The following is a 22,441-nucleotide window of genomic DNA, read 5'->3' on the forward strand; positions in this document are numbered from 1 at the left end:
TATTTGTAATTTGTTATTGTTTTGTAGTTGATTTACATGGTTCGTCTGTCTGTAGAGATGTCTCAAGTCTCTCGGATTGCAGTCACTGTTCCTTCTGAGATGTCTCAAGGCTCTCGGATTGCAGTCACTGTTCCTTCTGGGCTTGTTTGAAAACATTGATTTGTCTATCAATTCGGTTTATATATTCTATCCTTGCTTTACTTCTCTCATTGCACCTTTGGTATACTAAATGTCATTCTACATTTGGTTTACTCCTGTCATTCCACAATGGTCAGTCTTCCCATCTGAGTGGAATAAGACATTCTCCAGCTGTGCTCGGCTACAGCCCTAAGTGAAGAAGTATAGACAAGCTGCCGGCTACTTGTCCTCGTCGAGGCCGACTTGAGAGGTGGTGACCTTCAGGTAACTTCAGGTAAATTTAGATGGAAATCCTCGCTATGCCCAGCACGTGGAAGTACGGGGCACAGAAGTGCTCTATTTTCGGCATAGCAGTGGATACCACAGAGCCGCTTTGAGGGGCAGCTCTGGTGCGGTAATTCCGCGTCCAGGCATCTTAATTGTGGCGAGTATTACATGTGCCCCCCTGAGCCCCCTGAGAGTGGGAACGACGGGGGTTGTGGAGAGAAGGGAGAGGGGGGAGAGAGGGGGGGAGGGAGAGAGGGAGGGAGCCATACAATGGCATCTTGGATAATTAAGGTCGGTGCTGCATCCCAGGAAATCTGTCATCTTGTGCTTTCTCAGAGTTGGGAGACAAGAAGCCCCTAAGGCCTATCAAGGTCTCCTAGGGGGTCAATTACTGATGACTTCAAGATGCGACCCCCCCCTCCCCCCCCACCCCCAGAAAGTGCGTATTTCCCAGGTACATAGAAGTACCCGTCTATCTAGACGCATATAGCGCAAGCCTCAGCTCTTGGGTCCCGCCATTCACGTTTCCTCGACACTCATAAATCCTCTCGAATAGCACATCGAAATTGTGACGTATAAATCTCCTCAAGGCCAAAAAATGGTGTATTAAGTCATAGCGGCTCGCAAAATTGACGTCGTCTCCCCCGTTTTCTATTCGCGGGTTCTCGCGGTTAGGTTAGGTTAGGTTCGGGCAATTTAGTACATCATTTTAGTGACGTTGTGAAGGGTGGAGAGGACGGGCGTGGAATATACCCCAATTATCAGCTACCAACCAAACAAAAATTCCTTTGTGGTAGTGAGATATGGGTGGAGGGGGGTGTATGGAGGGAGAGGGGGTGTATGGAGGGAGAGGGGGTGTATGGGGGGAGAGGGGGTGTATGGGGGGAGAGGGGGGAGGGGGTATGGTTGAGTCTGGGGGGGTTCCACGAGGCGTGATCTCCCTCCCTCCCTGACAGGCATATTTTAGGTGTGCTCCCCCTGGCTTTCCCCCCCCCCCTCCCCCCGTCACCCCCTTCCCCCCTTTAACCCCCCCCCTTATTCCCCCTCCCTCATACCTCATGAACACTCACAAGTTCTCATTCTCGCTGGACTGCTACATTTATTACTGGATATTGTTAGGCTTGTGGGCGTGGTGTGTGTGTGTGTGTGTGTGTGTGTGTGTGAGGGCGGTGTGTTGCCACCTGGCGCCCTTACCTCACTGCCAGCTGTGTACCGGCCCTGTGGCCCCGCCTGCCATCCTCTGGCTGCCCTCCGCTAGCTGCCCTCTTCTGCCTTCTTTAACGACAGGGTTGACGCAAGGTGGAGGGCGGGGGACGGCGGGGTATATCGTTCACGTGTTTGCGTGTACAGGCGAGGGCGGGAAGGGGTGGTGGTGGTGGTGTAGTGTGTGGGTGGTGGCGGGCGTGGTGGTGGTGTTGGAGCCGTGGTGGTGGTGTTGGCCTGGCATCTGGCGCCAGGAGTGGGCAGGCCGGGCCAGTCGCCAACCACTGGGCGGGACCGGTGCTGCGCCGCCCCTAACTCCTGCTGCCGTAGCAGGCAAGGTGAGGCAGTGACATGCCGTGTCATGCCCTGGCACTGTGACTAGAGGGTCATGGTGCAGTGCAGTGTGCGTCGACAGTGATCAGTGCAGTGATGGCCCCCAGGGCTCGGCGGAGAGGGGCACTGCTCCCTTGCGTGTGCCAACGGCAGCCTCACAATCGCCAAAGTGACATGAGGCAGGTGGCCTGCTCGCCCACGCCTCCTGCAGCGTGACGTCCGCTGACGACAGGATACCATGGAGGGCAGGAGACGACAGGAGAGACGGGAGGGGAAGGACAGGAAGGATGCAAAGGACGGGAAAACGGGTCAGGCGGCCAAGACGACAACGGCCAAACTGAAGGAGCGATGGCTGCTCACCAGGAAGACTTGGCGCTACATGAGCGATGCCGGCAAGAAACTTTTTCCCGACGGCGTCAACCCACAGAGGACGGAAGACATTCCTCAGGTAGAAGAACACTTCCAAAAAATCAACAATCGCAGCCGCGAATTTATTCTGTGGCCTCATGCGCAGCCGTCCCCGCGCGCCGCGACGCGCAGACGCAAGCGGCTGACGAGCGTCACCTCTGACACCACAGACACCGGCGAAGACTATGAGGACACGGACGACGACATCCTCGATGGCGTCGGAGAGGCCGATCATGGCGTCCACGACGTGCTGGGCATGTCCGCTGGCGAGGGCATGGTCCCTCTCATGGGTATGGGTATGGCCTCGAGAGTGGGCATGGGGTCTGGAATGGCTTCGGGAGTGGGCATGGGGGCTGGAATGGCCTCGGGAATGGGCATGGGGGCTGGAATGGCCTCAGGAGTGGGCATGGGGGCTGGAATGGCCTCAGGAGTGGGCATGGGGCCTGGATTGGCCTCTGGCGTGGGCATGGGGGCTGGAATGGCCTCGGGAGTGGGCATGGGGGCTGGAATGGCCGCGAGTTCGAGTGTAGGAGCTGCTAGTTCGATTCCAGGAGTAGCTGGATGTCCAGGCACGAGCTCTGGTATGTACATGGGCGCTAGTAACTACGGTCCAGCATTCCAGTTGCCCCACGCTGGAAATCTGCCCCCTGGGGTCTACCCTAGCCTTCCCGTCGTCGCGGGCCAGACGCGAGAACGACTACTATCCGTCGGAGAGCTCAGGTACGACTTGCCTCCTGAGGTGTACCAGCAGTTGCTGCGCAGTTTCGGTTCCTGCAACTTGCAACACGTCGCCTCTCGTCTTCTGGAAGAGCAATTGACTGAAGAAGACGAGGACGATGAAGACCTTCTCGAGATGTATATCCCTGGCACTCGTAGTGTCGGGTGTCAGACCGACCCGCACCTCGACATGTGTGTGCAGACTGACGACGACGCCACGGCCGAAGACATGGTTAAGGTCGGAGCAGAGTCGCGCAGCGTCACGGAGGCTGCCGCAGCAGAAGCCCAGGCTCAGGCTCGGGCTCAAGCGCTAGCTCTCCAGCAGGCGCAGGAAGCAGCAGCAACACCAGCTACTCCAGAGGCAGGTACTAGCAACACCTCCATGCTCAAGAAGCTGTGGCAGAGACGGGAAAGTGCGGCCAGTGCTCATATTAAACCGGAGGACCACCTGCAGCAGACGGCGAAGGATGCGGCAGCAGCCAAAAAGTTGGCCTCGGACAAGGATCGCGAAGCACAGCCTCGGAAGGGCGTGGTGGCCGCCAAACTTGCCTGGGCAGAGAAGACGGCAGCCGCTGGAGGAGCGCCCTTAGGGCCTCCGGGACAGAAAACAAAGCAGGAAAAAACACCAGAAAAGAGCAAACTAAAAAATGTATTTAAATTAGGTTTAAAATGTGATATTGAACAGGGTGGCGGGTCCCTCAAAAAGACAGTCGACAAAACAAAAATCGATAAGTTTAAAACGGTAAATTACGACAAAACTCTGCGTAATATAAAGTCCAAATGGGTTCCAAGCTCGGAACACGAAGACTTCTTGAAACAATTCCAAGTCAAGGAGGAAAAGAAGGTCAAGAAGAAGGCAAAGGGTATCCAGGTTGGTGACCCTTTGCCGCATTTCATCCTCGCTGGATTCCGTATCAACGTCCCAGTCGAGATCATTCGCCAACGTCGGAAGTCGCGCAGAAAGCTCTCGAAGGCCGACTCCAGCGACTTTTCGAGCAGCGAGTGTTCGATGAGCATCCCGTCGTCGCTGCCCACGTCACCGCGGTACTCCATCACCGTCACCGACGACATGGGCACGCGGGATATGCTCGTCTCTGAGGCCGAGGCCTTCCGGATTAGCCAGATGGGCGCCCACATTGTATACAAACGCTCCAGTATAGACGCATCAGTCGACACCAGTGAATTTGAGGTGGAAGGCATCGCTGGGGGCCTGCCGCAGTTCCAGCGGTCCATTTCGGCCCTCCAGGCATCCGGCCACCTGGCCCAGATGCTCTATCATCTGAGGAGCCGGTCATCACATCCACAGGTCAACCCAGGTCAGGGCGGTCATCGAGGTAGTCAGGGGCTCCTACAGTCTCTTCTTCCTGCAGTGATGCAGAGGACGCGGTCCGGGGGCAGTGGCCACGCGTCCAGACTGGTGGCCAAGAAGATCTGGCGGGCCAGGTCCAAGAGCCAGTCCAGAGCCTCGGCCGGGACCACGTCCATCTGGACCCCCATGGTGAGTACAGATCCCTTGCTTTGTCACCAGTTGTCGCCTGTCACCAGTTCTTGGCCACCTGTAACTGGTGACAGGTGGCCAGCCAGCTCATCCTTATAAGGGCTTTTTCTAATTAATTTAATGAATGTTACATTTACTTAACTCCAGTATTATGGGTAAGTAGCGTACTCAACACCAGGTGCCGTCCTCACTAGGTAGCTCTCCATCCACTAGGGGGGGATACATCCACTAGGGGGGGATACATCCACTAGGGGGGAGGATACATCCACTAGGGTGGGATACATCCACTAGGGGGGATAATACATCCACTAGGGGGGAGGATACATCCACTAGGGGGGATACATCTTCTAGGGAGCGAGGATACATCCACTAGGGGGGATACATCTACTAGGGGCGAGGATCCCTTCACTAGGGGGGGGATACATCTACTAGGGGCGAGGATACATCCACTAGGGGGGATACATCCACTAGGGGCGAGGATACATCCACTAGGGGCGAGGATACATCCACTAGGGGCGAGGATACATCCACTAGGGGCGAGGATACATCCACTAGGGGCGAGGATACATCCACTAGGGGCGAGGATACATTCACTAGGGGCGAGGATACATCCACTAGGGGCGAGGATACATCCACTAGGGGCGAGGATACATCCACTAGGGGCGAGGATACATCCACTAGGGGCGAGGATACATCCACTAGGGGCGAGGATACATCCACTTGGGGGGGGATACATCCACTAGGGGGGATACATCCACTAGGGGGGGATACTGTGAGGAATTGATCTGTGAGATTTATATTTATTTAATTTATATTAATGTATAGTAATTTATATTTTGATAACAAATTCTATGATGGTTTAAAGTGGACTGTATTTCTTAAAATTCTCACAAATCGCTAACCTTACACATTATGGGGGGTATATGGTTGATATGTAGTTAATCAAAATGATTGATTACCAGATATTCACTCCAGTACAAGACTACACATATTAACTAAAATTAGGAGACCTTGTTGTAATATCCTATACAACCAGTATGAACACTGATGAATAAGCCAGACGATCCACCGTGTGGGTGAGGCTGGCCTCCAACTCATCTACTGGAGTACAAAGTTACTTGTGTTAATTCTACTTCCTCTTCTGTTCCTGTCAAAGAGCACTTACAAATAATAGCTGTAATCCTAATATATATATGACAGCTATATCAGAGGAAATATTTGGTAGTTTAAATAAAGAGACGAGTATTGCTCACTATGGGGTTGGTCACTGCCTCGTGTGCTAACCGGTTCGCCCAATATATACCTTAACATAATTGGCCAGGAATGTATAGATAATGAACGGGTTTCGGTAATACACTTCCCTGATAGTAGACGTAGCTGCGTGTCGATAACAGAAGCACTTCTATAACACAGCTGTCCAAGGGGGAATTCTAGGAGCTAAATTTGCTCCAGCGACCTGTTAAATTAACAATGGCTGACTCCTGGCCCTCCTCAACTGACGCCCTGGGGGCCAGATTCACGACGCAGTTATGCAAGCACTTACGAACCTGTACATCTTTTTTCAATTTTTGGCGGCTTTGTTTACATTTATTAAACAGTTAATGAGCTCCGAAACACCAGGAGGCTGTTTATAACAATAGCAACAGTTGATTGGGAAGTTTTCATGCTGTTAAACTGTTTAATAAATGTAAACAAAGCCATCAAAGATTAGGGAAAGATGTACACGATCATAAGTACTTGTGTAACTGGTTCGTGAATCTGGCTTCTGGCTCTCTTGTCCAGATGTCAAGAAGTGGTAGAAAGGTCACGTTTACTCTTGGTACTAATAATTACGTTAATTCAAGTGAGATGTTTTTATGATAAGTCCAAAAACTGCTGTATTAAGTTTAATTCCCAACAGAATTAGCTGGTGAAATTAATGGCAACATGGCATTGATATCTCGTTTTCCAACGGGTGGAAATCTCGTTTTCTATGAGTCCATTTATTTATACAACCAAGCAGCATTATTATCTGCCTATTGTATTATATTTTAGTAAATGGTGGCGGGTTTTCCGACAGATACAGACGTGTCTGGCAGCTGTCTCAAAACTCCAGTGTCGGATACATCATGTGTGTCACCTTTGTGAAAGAGATACATTTCTTGGGTTATATTGTATCATGTCTTAAACTGACCGACTTACGACCTCCTGGGTTAAGATATTATCTGAACAGTGGATCACTTGATGTACCTGAACACTTGATGATATACCGGATATGTTAAGGCCAGGATTGACTTCGTAATTATAATCTGAGAGTGTAAAAAGCTCCTAAAATCACCAACTGTGGTGGACAGCTCAATAACTCTCTACATAGGCTTAGAAAGCTTCAATATTAACACCCATGTAGGTCAGAGGGGAAACTTACACATTCTGGTAAGCACTGTTTGAACTATGACCACGAATGTGGTAGAAAAAACAAACCAGGATTTGTTTTTTTCCCCTCTCCACTAGATGGCGTTTGCATCTCGAAAGTTGCGTTCCAAACAAAGGTATAGATTTGCCTCTCGGGGTAAATATTAGGGTCTCGTGACAGCCTAGAGTCAGGTGGAAGAGTTGTCGCTGTATTGTAGGTTAAACACCTGGGTGGATCTCTCTCTGGACCAGCCCTCCATGTGGACGACTAATGTTGTTATAGATTCAGCTACTCGGAACAAGTTCCAAGTAGCACGGGCTATGGTGAGCCCGTAGTGGACTTACCTGGCACAGGAGCGGTGCTGAATGAGTCCCGACGACTAATGTGTGGTCGTCACCATCATATAGTCTCCACCTCACTATATTTCTCCCATTCTTGACCATTCACTTGCGCCCTGTACCACTGCCCAGACACCTGTCATCATAACGTGTGTGTGTGTGTGTTATCTTCACCTCATTGTCTGATATCTTGCCTTGTTCTCGCGGCGGGAGAGCAAGGAACTTTGTGTCTCCAACTTTTCTTTAAAGTCACTGAGTTAAGTATTCACGCCCCCTATACTAGGTCCCCCACGCCACTATATACGTGTAGCATATTGTCTTCATTATATATACAGAAAAACCTTAATAGACCACACACACCTAAAAAATGATATTTACAAACCGTACGGGACTACGCTCAGCTTCCACTACACCACCAGGCAAATTTTCAAGCCTCCCGTTCATCTCCCACATGAGCTTGAGCCTCTCAAGTGGCGGTGTTTGTGTACAGGAGCACCCAGCCACTTGGTGCGGTCACTTCTCAAGTGCTCCACGAGAGGACAAGACGCCCATTATGCACCTCTTGGGTTCAGATGTATCATTACCCTTCGCCTCGTTTCCGGCCACACACGCACACGCGCGCGGGAATTGGTCCTTAACGTGTGCGAACGAGGTTCCCACAGTGGTCGTTGGCCATTCACAGTGCAGGAAACGAAGAAGTTCATCAGGCAGTTTATTACATCTTTAAGACGCTTGTCAAATATAATATACACACAGTCTCTCTGATGTGTTAAATATCTGGTGATCATTAATATATATTAAATTAGTTGGTTTCTATGGGTATTTTTCACTTTTACTTAAGTCTATTAAGTAACACTTCAAGTACTCTATGTAAGCACTAGTTTATGTACAATATTCCAGGATATGACATAAAGTGAGCTATACAGCTTTATTAGAGAATAGTTATGTCATGGTAACTACAACCTCCCCCCCCCCCTCCCCACACTACCCGCTTCCCACCACCACAACACTGGTGGGACGCGAACAAGGGGACACAGGTGGAGACCGAGTACCCAAATGAGCCACAGGGACGTTAGAAAGAACTTTTTCAGTGTCAGAATAATTAACAGATAGAATCCATTCAGTAGTGATGTGGTGGAGGCTGACTCCATACACAGCTTCACATGTAGATATGATAGAGCTGATTAGGGTAATAGGCTCAGAAACAAGTACACTTGTACGTGGGCTAGGGACTAGAGCCGAGTGTATACTAGTCTAGCATAGTATATACAAGGAACACTCTTCAAGTCCCTAGCAGACCTCTGCTCTCACTGGGAGCCCAGTCCTCATCATAAAGGGCCAAATGCATATTAAGCTACACCAAGACACCAGCTGTTTGTGAATGGAATACGTTTGACATTTGTACTGTGAACGTTCAAACATTTAGACGTTCTTAAAGAGGCATTCATCAGTGTTTTCGCTGTGTTTACAATCGGTACTCTCGTATTACATTATTTTGGTCTGCAATTGTATGAATTGTAAAATGGTTTTGATTCATAAACGGGGGGGGGGGGGGTGTTGTCGGTTGCATGGAATGAACGTTTGACCGTTGTTGATGAGGGCGGTCTGCTGTGTTGATGAGGACGGGCCGCTGTGTTGATGAGGACGGGCCGCTGTGTTGATGAGGACGGGCCGCTGTGTTGATGAGGACGGGCCGCTGTGTTGATGAGGACGGGCCGCTGTGTTGATGAGGACGGGCCGCTGTGTTGATGAGGGCGGGCCGCTGTGTTGATGAGGGCGGGCCGCTGTGTTGATGAGGGCGGGCCGCTGTGTTGATGAGGACGGGCCGCTGTGTTGATGAGGACGGGCCGCTGTGTTGATGAGGACGGGCCGCTGTGTTGATGAGGACGGGCCGCTGTGTTGATGAGGGCGGGCCGCTGTGTTGATGAGGGCGGGCCGCTGTGTTGATGAGGGCGGGCCGCTGTGTTGATGAGGGCGGGCCGCACGACTCACAACTATTGTCATTCACCACCAGCACACAACAATAACCAACCTTAATAATCATAGCCGTTAATACTAGACAACTGCCTGAGGAGTCGTGTTTCCAGGATTTAGTTCCGTGTGTCCGCGTCACAGTCAAAAGCACATGGTGGGGGCAGACCTGCCCACGGATACCCCTGGTGGAGGCAGACCTGCCCACGGATACCCCTGGTGGAGGCAGACCTGCCCACGGATACCCCTGGTGGAGGCAGACCTGCCCACGGATACCCCTGGTGGAGGCAGACCTGCCCACGGATACCCCTGGTGGAGGCAGACCTGCCCACGGATACCCCTGGTGGCGCAGACCTGCCCACGGATACCCCTGGTGGCGCTGGGCATAATGTTGTGGTGGTGAGGGCACGTATTAATGTGGGGTGTCCGTGGCTGGGTGTCGACACGGGGTAAGAGGAATGGTGTGGGGGGAGTTTACCCTCCGGTCAAACATTTCCCGCGGTGGTGGCGGGCTGTGAGCCTCGCCTTGTCATACTGTTTATGCTTCAGTTGGCGCTCGCTGGTCATAGAGAGAAGTTCACAGGGTTGACGCACATGTACGTACCGAGTTGTACTTGCCTAGTTGTGCTTGCGGGGGTTGAGCTCTGGCTCTTTGGTCCCGCCTCTCAACTGTCAATCGACTAATGTTACAGGTTCCTGAACCTACTGGGCTCGTATCTACACTTGAAGCTGTGTATGGAGTCAGCCTTCACCACATCACTTCCTAATGCATTATATTTGTCTACTACTGACATTGAAATAAAATCATTCTAATGTCTCTGGCTCATTTGGGCACTCAGTTTCCACCTGTGTCCCCTAGTGCGTGTGCCCCCTTGTGTTAGTCTGTCTTTATCTACCCTATCAAATCTTCTGAGAATCTTGTATGTGGTGATCATGTCCTCTCTAACTCTTGTCACCCAGTGACGTGAGGTTTAATTCGCGCGTAGTCTTTCATACATGTCCTATTAAACCATGGATTCTTCTTTTGCTTCTCGTTTTTTTTCCTCTGGAGCCGGGATAAACCTGTTTACCTCCTCCTGACACTTTTGGGTGACAGTCCATGTCTTGTACGGACTTAGTTCTGAGTTCTGTGTTCCATGGTATATCCCTTAGGAATTTTCTCATCTTCTCATAATTTCCCTTTCGGTACGCCAGCACTTTGTTTCCCAATTCTTTTTGGGGGGAGATAAATCCTAGCTCTACCAAGTACTCAAAGATCAATACACTATGATCACTCATTCCCAAGGGTGCTTCCAACTTATCTTCCCTCATATCCGACTCATTTAGGGTAAATATTAAATCAAGCAAAGCTGGCTCATCCTCTCCACTCATTCTTGTCGGTCCCTTGATGTGTTGGCTTAGAAGGTTTCTTGTTGCCACGTCCAGCAGCTTAGCTCTCCATGTGTCCGGTCCTCCATGTGGGTCTCTGTTCCCCCAATCTATCTTCCCGTGGTTGAAGTCTCCCATGATTAGTAGTCCAGATCCATTGCTGCTAGCAACAGAAGCTGCTCTCTAATATATTGATGGTGTCCATGTTGTTTCGATCATATTCCTGTCTGGGTCTTCTGTCGTTTGGTGGGGGGGGGGGTTATATATATATATATATATATGACTACGACTATAATTTTTTTGTCCTGTTGGGGGGGGGGGGGGTCTGGGACGCACATGTGGGAATTCAAACTGTTCCAAGCAAAAACCTTTTAAATCACATCATCAGCAGCAGTCAAGCCTGGCCCCCAAGCCTGGGGCCAGATTCACGAAAGCACTTACGCAAACACTTACGAACCTGTACATCTTTTGTCAATCTTTGGCGGCTTTGTTTTCAATTATTAAACAGTTAATGAGCTCCGAAGCACCAGGAGGCTGTTTATAACAATAACAACAGTTGATTGGCAAGTTTTCATGCTTGTAAACTGTTTAATAAATGTAACCAAAGCCGTCGAAGATTGAGGAAAGATGTACACGTTCGTAAGTGCTTGCGTAAGTGCTTTCGTGAATCTGGCCCCTGGCCCGAAGCCTGGCCCCAAGCCTGGCCCCCCCAAGCCCTGGCCCCCAAACCTGGGATTGGGTAATATAACAACTCTCGAAACGTGCTCCAGGTATATCCCAGGTGTACCATTCCAGTTATGATCGAGCACGTCTCTGATTGTCCTTACCTCGTACTGTGATTGGTCGTCCTCGTTGCTGTAGTTCTTGGACCAATTAGCTTCCAACTCTCGACAATGGTTGGAGTGTTTTGTGAACCAATCGGCATCCAGCGTCTCGTATGATCTCGGGCGCTGATTGGTCGCCATGTTCCTCATTCCATTGAACTTAATGAGGCTCTTCCCTGCGTCAGTAAATAGTGATTTGTTCTGTGCATTGTCAGTTATAACTCCTACAACCCCTACCGTAACCCCCTCCCACCACATCCCCCACTCCCCCCATACCCCCCCCACCACCCCCCACCACCCCCAATTCCCCCCCCCCTCACAACACAACCCCCCCTCCATATAGCATCATAGGTCCCCCTTGGTATTAATATAGTCTTAGGCACATATATATATACCTTCCATTTATTAATGGCTTCTGAGGGCCACGAAGATCAGTAACGCGGCCCACAGAACAAGGCCAACTTTGTTGTGATTGGCTGGAGGAAAGAAACACGGGTGACGTCACCTTCAGATGAACCAATGGGCGACTGCCTTCTCATGTGTGTACTGAAGCCTCGACGTTGATTGGTCTTGAGTAATGATATGGGTGTTCAGGGAGGGATTTTGGTACCACAAAGTGTGTGTCTGGTTGGTGGGTGGTCTTGCTGGTAGCGGGTGGGTGGTGGGATTGTGGTAGTAGGTATAGTGATAAGATTGAAGGGCCTATTAGCACATGATTGGCAGCTAAGAGTTATATCCACTCAAACGCATTAATACGTATGTCTAACCTACGCTTGAAACAGTCCAGCTATCCCCCACGCTTATCATTTGTTACCATGAATCATCAACTGTTTCCAAACCGGTATTTACCCAGGTCTTTTCCGAATCAAAATTTATTCAATTTATATCCAGTATTTCACGTTTTTATATTTTATATATATAAATATATACATATAAACATAGCATTGCTTGCATATTGATATGCTTTTATATATTTAAATTATTCGAAATAATATTTGTTTATTTTAGCAATCTTTGTACTGTTGTAGTCTAACAATCATATTAAGTTCATACTATAATTATCCCTCTTTATCCACGCACAATAAAATCCCATTAATGTGCTATATATACGATCAAATCCAGCGAGCAGGATAGGGATATGACCCAGCGTTCAGGGTGTGGCCAGACACGCGCGTCTTGACCCGTATGGACCAAGATATGGCCAGACACGCGCGTCTTGACCCGTATGGACCAAGATATGGCCAGACACGCGCGTCTTGACCCGTATGGACCAAGATATGGCCAGACACGCGCGTCTTGACCCGTATGGACCAAGATATGGCCAAGGTTAGACACCCGCCTCTTATTTCCCGACAGTCACTGTTAATGTGACCAGTTATACAACTGTATGGCAGAGTACTGGATTAGATCTACAGTGGGTATAGTGGGAGAGAGAGAGAGAGAGAGAGAGAGAGAGAGAGAGAGAGAGAGAGAGAGAGAGAGAGAGTGTCATGGGTCAGAATCATGGGTCATATGCAGCGTCTTATTACTAAGACCCTGTCATTGTAATAAGAAAAAAAGTCAATTTTTTTCTCCTCTTATCGAGAGTCAGTTTAAGAGTCATGGCAGCGACCTTCTCGTTACTGTAGGTTGGGTTCACACTCATCCTGATGAGGTGTGTGTGTGGGGGGGAGGGGGAGGGGGAGCTCTTGACTGATCCTTGGCTTGTGGTGCTATGTTATTCTGGCTCGGGGGCTCGAACCACTGTCCCACAATTTCTGTAGACTCGTTTTTTAATTTTTTTTTAATGTACAGTGTGGTTCTTCTTCTGTTTTATTTCTCTTCCGTGCATTGTTGCTCCTCCTCCTTCCTCTTCCTTCCTCCTCTTTCTCCTCCTTCTCCTCCTTGCTTCATGACATCTTCCTGTTGTGTGATGTTCTACCGTCCAGCCCAACCACTTGGGCTGGACGGTAGAGCGACGGTCTCGCGTCATGCAGGTCGGCGTTCAATCCCCGACCATCTAAGTTGTTGGGCACTATTCCTTTCCCCCGTTCCGTTCCAAATCCTTATCCTGACCCCTTCCAAGTGCTATATAGTCGTAGTGGCTTGGCGCTTTCCCCTTGATACTTCCCTTCTAAGATGCTCTAATGTGTTTTCTTACCTCTGTGGTGGTGTGAATCTTGTTTCACCACTTTTATCGTGTCTTAGAGTCGACTGGCCTCGAAATCCTTTTCGCACGCAGTTCTCTGTAGTAATTAAATACATTTATATAAATTAGATAACTTAAAAATCAGGAAAGCCCTGGGTAAATACTGTTTTTTTGAAATAGCGCAACAAATTACCAAATTACATGTCAGAGAAGATGTGGGAACTGTGGAGTGTTTCAAGCGCAGGTTAGACACATGAATGAGTTTAAATGGATGTAAATACGAGCGATTGCTCACCCCACCCCCCTCTTCCCTCTCCCCCCCATGCCCCCCTCCCCAATCTGCTTTAAGCATCACACCTTCCCCTCCCCCCCCTACCCTCTCTCTACCCCTCCTCCCCCTCTTTACCGCTCCTCCACCTCTTTACCCCTCCACCCCCTCTTTACCCCTCCTCCCCCTCTCTACCCCTACCCTCCCTCCCTCCCACAGACAGGTAATCATGACCTCCAACACAAACATCAACACCAGACGACAAGACTCTTGGATCTGAGAGCGGGAAATGTTTACACCTCGTAGTGATCGGTCATCACACCACACATCTTAAACATTGGTCTCAGCGTCCTGGTGGCTACGGAATCTGCCCGCACTTGGAGGCGAGGGAGATAGAACGGTATCAGAGGGATGCTAAATATGCCACACATACCAACAGCCTCGCTGCCACGCTTGCGCAGACGAGGCGAAGTACGCTTGCGCAGACGAGGCGAAGGATACGAATAATAGCCTAAGCTACTCTATCCTTTTGAGAGGCGTTTTAAGGTCTCCATAAACGTACCTGAAGTGACTTGAAGCCAAACAGGAGAGGATCATCTTCGCTGTGCTCTGATGAACGACTAGGCCGTATTTTCTCAATGTGTCACTCCGTTAAAAAGGCGACTGTTTAGCCGACCGAGGGTCGTACGCACTCCACCTAACAGCCGGGAACGAGGCCTAGCTGACGGCCATTATTTACGTAATACGTCATATTTTTTAACGGTTTGCTTCATTTGTAGGAAATGTGATTGAAGCTAAATGTGTGCTGTCCCCTACCCACCAGAGGGTAGGGGAAGGGGGGAGAGAGTACCTGAGGGTAGGGGGGGGGAGAGAGTACCTGAGGGTAGGGGGGGGGGAGAGAGTACCTGAGGGTAGGGGGGAGAGAGTACCTGAGGGTAGGGGGGAGAGAGTACCTGAGGGTATGGGGGGAGAGAGTACCTGAGAGCATGTAGTAGTGCCAAGTCTACCAGAGCCTGAACACTGGCACTCTGGATATCTACTCCTCTACACGCAAGGATCCATCCCCCCCCCCCCCCTTTTCCGTTCCCCGTTATCATACTATACAGGATAACGTCATACGTACGTATGTGTGTTTCAATACAGCCATTCAACCCACACCTACCCCCACACTCTCGGCTACATACGCGCACTCACCCACCCACACCCACCAGATCAATGGTCACACATCATCCACTATATGGTCTCTGCAAAATTCATTAAATCATCAATTTCCTTTCCACGGCAGAAATTCAAAATGTTGAATCTTCATCTGTCTCATTCAAAGATCCCGGGCCTCTAAACCAGCATCCTCCCTAGCACGCTCTGAGCATCCTCCCTAGCACGCTCTGAGCATCCTCCCTAGCACGCTCTGAGCATCCTCCCTAGCACGCTCTGAGCATCCTCCCTAGCACGCTCTGAGCTGGTAGACCAAAGTGAGCTCAGGGGACCAATTGATTATCGTAGAATATTGTCGTCAAAGTTAGGATCATAAATGTCAACTTTTTCCGCATTAACGGTGCGTGCGTGCGTGGGGGGAGGGGGCCTTGAAGGTTTGCCGAGGCCAATTTTATTAATTAAAAATCGTCTTTTAAGAGAAGATGAAGCCAAATTTCCTTGCCCACAGAAATATGGCTCTGGCAGCCCCTACCGAGAGGCTGATGAAGCCAAAGCATCTTCAACTAGTAGATTGGATTCCATTTACCAACTAATTCATGTTATAACTGTTCTGCTCTTCCCTCTGCCGCAAGCCAGTGCGAATTCAATGATAAACAACACTAAGGTTAGTATAAAAATTTACACTTCAGGTCTATTCACGAACTGGACCAAGATTCACAAAGCAATTTCGCGTCCGACTTGCGAAACCTGTGCATCTTTCCTCGATTGTGGCAGCTTAGTCTGTATTTATTAAACAGGTTATGCGCTCTTAAACTTCCCAGATCAAGATTATTATTGTTTATACGACAACCTCGAGGCGCTTCGCAGCTTGTAAACTGTTAAATAAATGAAGACTAAGCAAACTTGAGAAAAGATGCATAGGTTTCGTAAGTGGTTATTTAAATGCTGGGTGACCTGACCCATCACGCTGCGAGACTATGGATTAATATTATATGCAGCATTAATAACAGTATTGTGTGTTGAAATAATTTGCACAATCGATAAATCTTCAGTTGCCATCAGTAAACACTCAATTGTCATCAATAAGCTCTGTTGTCATCAGTAAATATCAGTAAACGCCTGTTGCTATCGATAAACATCTGTTGATATTAATAAACAGTTGTCACTATGTTTCCGGGCGACCAGAAGCTTCGCACCTCGGTGTGATAGGGTGAGGAACGTGTCATAATTACATAATTAAGTGCTCAGCTACAGAAAGTGAAAACAGCTGTGTATAAGAAGCCCCGAGAGACAGATGTTAAAGCTAATAGAAATATATTAGAAAGCTAATAGAAAGCTATTAGAAAGCTAATAGAAAGCTATTGGAAAACTAATAAAAAACTATTAGAAAGTTCTTATTTGGTCTTGTACTCCACACAAGCACCAAATTTCGCCCTTTCCTGAGGGCAAAATTTGGGTAGTTGTAGTTTAGGGTCTTGATACGGCTATGATGGAACTACATCCATCAGCGCTAAATATTTTAAATCCGTTTAAAATCAACCTAAACTTTCGGTGGATTTAAGTAATTTAAGTCCAGTGAGAATCTCCTTCAGATCAGTGATTATCTCCCTCAGATTAGGGGAATCTCGTCCATCTATTCTATCAAGATGTTGTCTTTTGTCGCGTCTTTGTTCAAAGAAAATACTAATAAACTGCATTTCGCATATGCTATTTTTTACGTTCAAATTGTTTTCTCTTCGATTTAGAAAGTATCTATTCTTTTCATTAGAAGATTTAGAAAAAAACAATTGATTTTTTTTCATAACTGATATCGTTGTATATTCGACAGAATATTGAAAATTTTTAAAATCTTGAAAATTCCTGAGCATTTTCTTGAATGGTTGAATTCTTCTCAGTTCACGCGTTGATGTCCCCAAAAGATATTTAATATATTTGGCTTCCTGCTGTATGGATATTTGAGTTAATATTATCCAGCTTCAATATAATTATCCCTAGATTAACCCTAAATTCGTTATTTTGTTGTTGTTGCTAAATTCCAACACTGTCGGTAAAATAAATAAATAAATATATATATATATATATATATATATATATATATATATATATATATATATATATATATATATATATATATATATATTTTTTTTTTTTTTTTTTTAATACCTAGAAGGGGTACCACCTCTTTGCAAGTGTAGGGACCCATAGCCTCGGAGAAGAAAATAAAGAGTACTCAGAGAAGACCTTGTGGATCCTCACTGAACACTTTGATATTTTCTTCTCCTACCACCCCTATTCTTTTGGTATGTGTGTATATTTATCTAATTATATAATATATATATATATATATATATATATATATATATATATATATATATATATATATATATATATATGCGAACAAGCCTGAATGGTCCCCAGGACTATATGCGACTGAAAACTCACACCCCAGAAGTGACTCGAACCCATACTCCCAGGAGCAACGCAACTGGTAACTACACGGCGCCTTAACCCGCTTGACCATCACGGCCGGACAAAAGGAAGTGATAGCCGAAGCTATTTGAACCACTTCCCCGCCGGCACGGATGGCTATCACTTCCTTTTGTCCGGCCGTGATGGTCAAGCGGATTAAGGCGCCCTGTAGTTACCAGTTGCGTTGCTCCTGGGAGTATGGGTTCGAGTCACTTCTGGGGTGTGAGTTTTCAGTCACATATATATATATAGATATATATATATATATATAGATATATATATATATAGATATATATATATATATAGATATACCATTCGTACTTTCTAATGAGGTGATATAGTGTATCAGAACACATGTTCAGATTGATTGATGAAGATTAAGCCACCCAAGATGTGGCACGGGCATGAATAGCCCGTAAACATGTTCACAGCGTAGTGTCAAATATATTGGAAGTGTAATTCTGAATCACCGCACATGTTGGGGCCACGTGAAACACGCCTCGCAAAATTGATCCCCGGGCGTCAGACCAAAAGTATGAAAATGAACTTTGGAGAGTTAATTTTTCAACTTCTCTCGACAGTGAAGATAAACATAAGAAATATTGAGAATATATCATGCTAGAATCATTAATCTTACCCTTTCGGTCACATTCAACAACATCTGTTTACAGAAAGACTGCTCCCAAAATGTGTGTGTGTATAATTATATAATATATATATATATATATATATATATATATATATATATTATATTATATATGTGATGATGCACTCTACCTCATCACCAGATGTCTGTCCCTCCCCAGGTTAACCTACTTTCTGAGGTGTTCACCATCTTACAGTAGCCAAAAACTGAGTATGACCAGTTACTGAAATCAATGCTAGAAAAAGCCCTTAACCTCTCTTGATGACTTATAGTGGAAACAAGCCTCTCTTCCCGTAAGACTTGGGGGCCTCGGAGTTCGAACAGCAACGCAAATCGCTGTTCCAGCCTTCCTGTCCTCCTTATCAGCATCCGACGACCTTGTGAAGGAAATTCTACCTGCCCACTTACATCAGCTGGCAGGTGTACATGATCCCAATTTTACACGCTGTGCCACAGAGTGGGCCTCTCGTGCAGGCCAATCACCTCAACCACCATCCCCAAAAGCCCACAAGCAATCCAGCTGGGATGGCCCCATTGTAGACCAAGTTGCTGCAGAGTGCCTGGGTGCTGCAACAACACAACACGACAATGCTCGCCTCACAGCAGTAGCAGCCCCACATGCAGGGGATTTCCTGTTAGCAACCCCAATGTCGGCAACTGGCACGCGTCTCACACCACACGCCCTCCGAATTGCTGTGGCCCTCCGCCTTGCTGCCCCAATCCACACCAGATATAGGTGTATTTGCGGCGAGGTGGTGGCTGACAGGAACGGCCACCATGGTCTACTCTGCCAAAGCACAGGGGGATGGCACTCGAGGCACAGTGAAGTTAACGACATCATCAAGAGGAGCCTCACCACAGCTGGATGCCCAGCTGAAAGAGAGCCCCGTTACCTAACGCCCCGTAACTCTGATGCTCTTATTGGTCGCCCGGATGGTATCACAGTGAACCCCTGGAAGAATGGCAAGTATTTGGTATGGGACTACACGTGCGTATCAACCCTGGCTAACACCTACATTGACCTCAGTGTTGCACAACCAGGTGGCGCTGCCACCCACAGGGAAGCAGCCAAATCTTGTAAGTATAGAGAACTGGATCACCACTTCAATTTTGTCCCCATTGCTTCTGAGACACTCGGCGCCTGGGGTAAAAGTGCTACCAGTTTTTTGAAGGAACTGGGTTCTAGGCTCATTGAAACAACAAGGGACCCTAGAGCTGCCAGCTTTCTTTTCCAGCGCCTCAGCGTGGCGATACAGAGGGGAAATGCGCACTGCATCCAGGGTTCCTGCCCGCCATATGAGGAGCTGGAGGAACTCGACAACCTATGATAACCATCTTTGTAACCCATATGTAACTCCTCTTTTGTAACAAAGTTCAAATAAAGTAAATATATATGTGTACATACAAAAGAATGGGGGTGGTAGGAGAAGATAATATTAGTGTTCAGTGAGAAACCACAAGGTCTCCTCTGAATACTTTTTATTTTCTTCTCCGAGGCTATGGGTCCCCACATTGGCACCAGAGGTGGTACCCTCACAAACTTTATATATATATATATATATATATATATATATATATATATATATATATATATATATATATATATATATATATATATATATATATATATATATATAACTGAAAACTCACACCCCAGAAGTGACTCGAACCCATACTCCCACAACTGGTATGTACAGGGACGCCTTAATCCGCTTGACCATCACGACCGGACATAAGGAAGTGATAGCCGAGGCTATATGAACCACTTCCCCGCCGGCACTCGGATGGTAATCTTGGGCATAGCATTTTATCAAATCACCTCATTCTTTGGGGCACACGTGAGGAACACAAATGCAAACAAGCCTGAATGGTCCCCAGGACTATATACAACTGAAAACTCACACCCCAGAAGTGACTCGAACCCATACTCCCACAACTGGTATGTACAGGGACGCCTTAATCCGCTTGACCATCACGACCGGACATAAGGAAGTGATAGCCGAGGCTATATGAACCACTTCCCCGCCGGCACTCGGATGGTAATCTTGGGCATAGCATTTTATCAAATCACCTCATTCTTTGGGGCACACGTGAGGAACACAAATGCAAACAAGCCTGAATGGTCCCCAGGACTATATACAACTGAAAACTCACACCCCAGAAGTGACTCGAACCCATACTCCCACAACTGGTATGTACAGGGACGCCTTAATCAGCTTGACCATCACGACCGGACATAAGGAAGTGATAGCCGAGGCTATATGAACCACTTCCCCGCCGGCACTCGGATGGTAATCTTGGGCATAGCATTTTATCAAATCACCTCATTCTTTGGGGCACACGTGAGGAACACAAATGCAAACAAGCCTGAATGGTCCCCAGGACTATATACAACTGAAAACTCACACCCCAGAAGTGACTCGAACCCATACTCCCACAACTGGTATGTACAGGGACGCCTTAATCCGCTTGACCATCACGACCGGACATAAGGAAGTGATAGCCGAGGCTATATGAACCACTTCCCCGCCGGCACTCGGATGGTAATCTTGGGCATAGCATTTTATCAAATCACCTCATTCTTTGGGGCACACGTGAGGAACACAAATGCAAACAAGCCTGAATGGTCCCCAGGACTATATACAACTGAAAACTCACACCCCAGAAGTGACTCGAACCCATACTCCCACAACTGGTATGTACAGGGACGCCTGATAAAATGGTATGCCCAAGATTACCATCCGAGTGCCGGCGGGGAAGTGGTTCATATAGCCTCGGCTATCACTTCCTTATGTCCGGTCGTGATGGTCAAGCGGATTAAGGCGTCCCTGTACATACCAGTTGTGGGAGTATGGGTTCGAGTCACTTCTGGGGTGTGAGTTTTCAGTTGTATATAGTCCTGGGGACCATTCAGGCTTGTTTGCATATATATATAAATATATATATATATATATATATATATATATATATATATATATATAAATATATATATATATATATATATATATATATATATATATATATATATATATATATATATATATATATATATATAAATATATATATATATATATATATATATATAAATATATATATATATATATATATATATATATATATATATATAAATATATATATATATATATATATATATATATATATATATATATAAATATATATATATATATATAAATATATATATATATATATAAATATATATATATATATATATAAATATATATATATATATATAAATATATATATATATATATATATATATATATATATATATATATATATATATATATATATATATATATAAATATATATATAAATATATATATAAATATAAATATATATATAAATATATATATAAATATATATATATATATATATATATATATATATATATATATATAAATATATATATATATATATATATATATATATATATATATAATATTAATATAATTTCATATTATAATCTAATAGCCAGAACATACTACTTGGCCTACTATGCAAGGCCCGATTTGGCTAATAAACCAAGTTTTCCTGAAGTTATATATTTTTCTGATTTTCTTTTATGAAATGTTAAAGCTTTACATTATATATGGGTTCATTATTTTTAATTTGAGTTAAAACTAACGAAGAAATATGACATGACCTGACCTATCTTAACTTTACCTTAACAGCTGAGTGGACAGCGCTCGGGTGGAGGCGGAAACAAATGGGCAGAGTTTCTTTCACCCTGATGGCCCTGTTCACCTAGCAGTAAATAGGTACCTGGGAGTTAGACAGCTGTCCCTAGGAGACAGCTCCTACGGATGTGTAACAAAAAGGAGGCCTGGTCGAGGACCGGGCCGCGGGGACGCTAAACCCTGAAATAATCTCAAGATAACCTAAGTTAACATAACTAAGTCAGTAATTCATGTTCTTAATATAATATTCAAATAAACCAATTTTAAACAATATTTTGAAAATTACGAAAATCACTCGGCCTATTAGGCAAATCAGGCCTTGCATACTAGGCAGAGTAGTGCATTCTGGCTATTAGGTACGATATATATATATATATATATATATATAAATATATATATATTGTGTGTGTGAGAGAGATAATATGAAAGTCCTACATTGGAATCGAACCCGTGTCTCTGGCCACCTTATCGTGCTTCATCAGTGTGTTCTCATCTGTGTTTACGTTTAAATATATGCAAGATTTTGCCTTTCTGAAGTGTGAGGTGGGAGAGGGAGGGAGGGAGGGGTGTTGATTAATGGTCTGGGAGGGAGGGGGGGGGGAGGGGAGGCAAAGTAAGGG

At 46.3% G+C, this 22,441-nt stretch overlaps 1 protein-coding gene across 1 annotated transcript in view; it reads left to right on the forward strand.

Annotated features, from left to right (window-relative positions):
- Positions 1–1,561: 1,561 nt before the first annotated feature.
- The window catches only part of LOC123759068 (Rho GTPase activating protein at 102A), a 70,972-nt gene continuing 50,092 nt past the window's right edge, over positions 1,562–22,441 (forward strand). The window contains 2 exon segments of the mRNA XM_069324831.1: positions 1,562–4,657; positions 15,517–15,643. Of these exon segments, the coding sequence (XP_069180932.1) occupies positions 2,180–4,657; positions 15,517–15,643 (2,605 nt within the window). The 5' untranslated portion in view covers positions 1,562–2,179.

The sequence above is a fragment of the Procambarus clarkii genome, chromosome 15, assembly GCF_040958095.1.
Source record: "Procambarus clarkii isolate CNS0578487 chromosome 15, FALCON_Pclarkii_2.0, whole genome shotgun sequence".
In the NCBI taxonomy this organism is placed as follows: domain Eukaryota; kingdom Metazoa; phylum Arthropoda; class Malacostraca; order Decapoda; family Cambaridae; genus Procambarus; species Procambarus clarkii.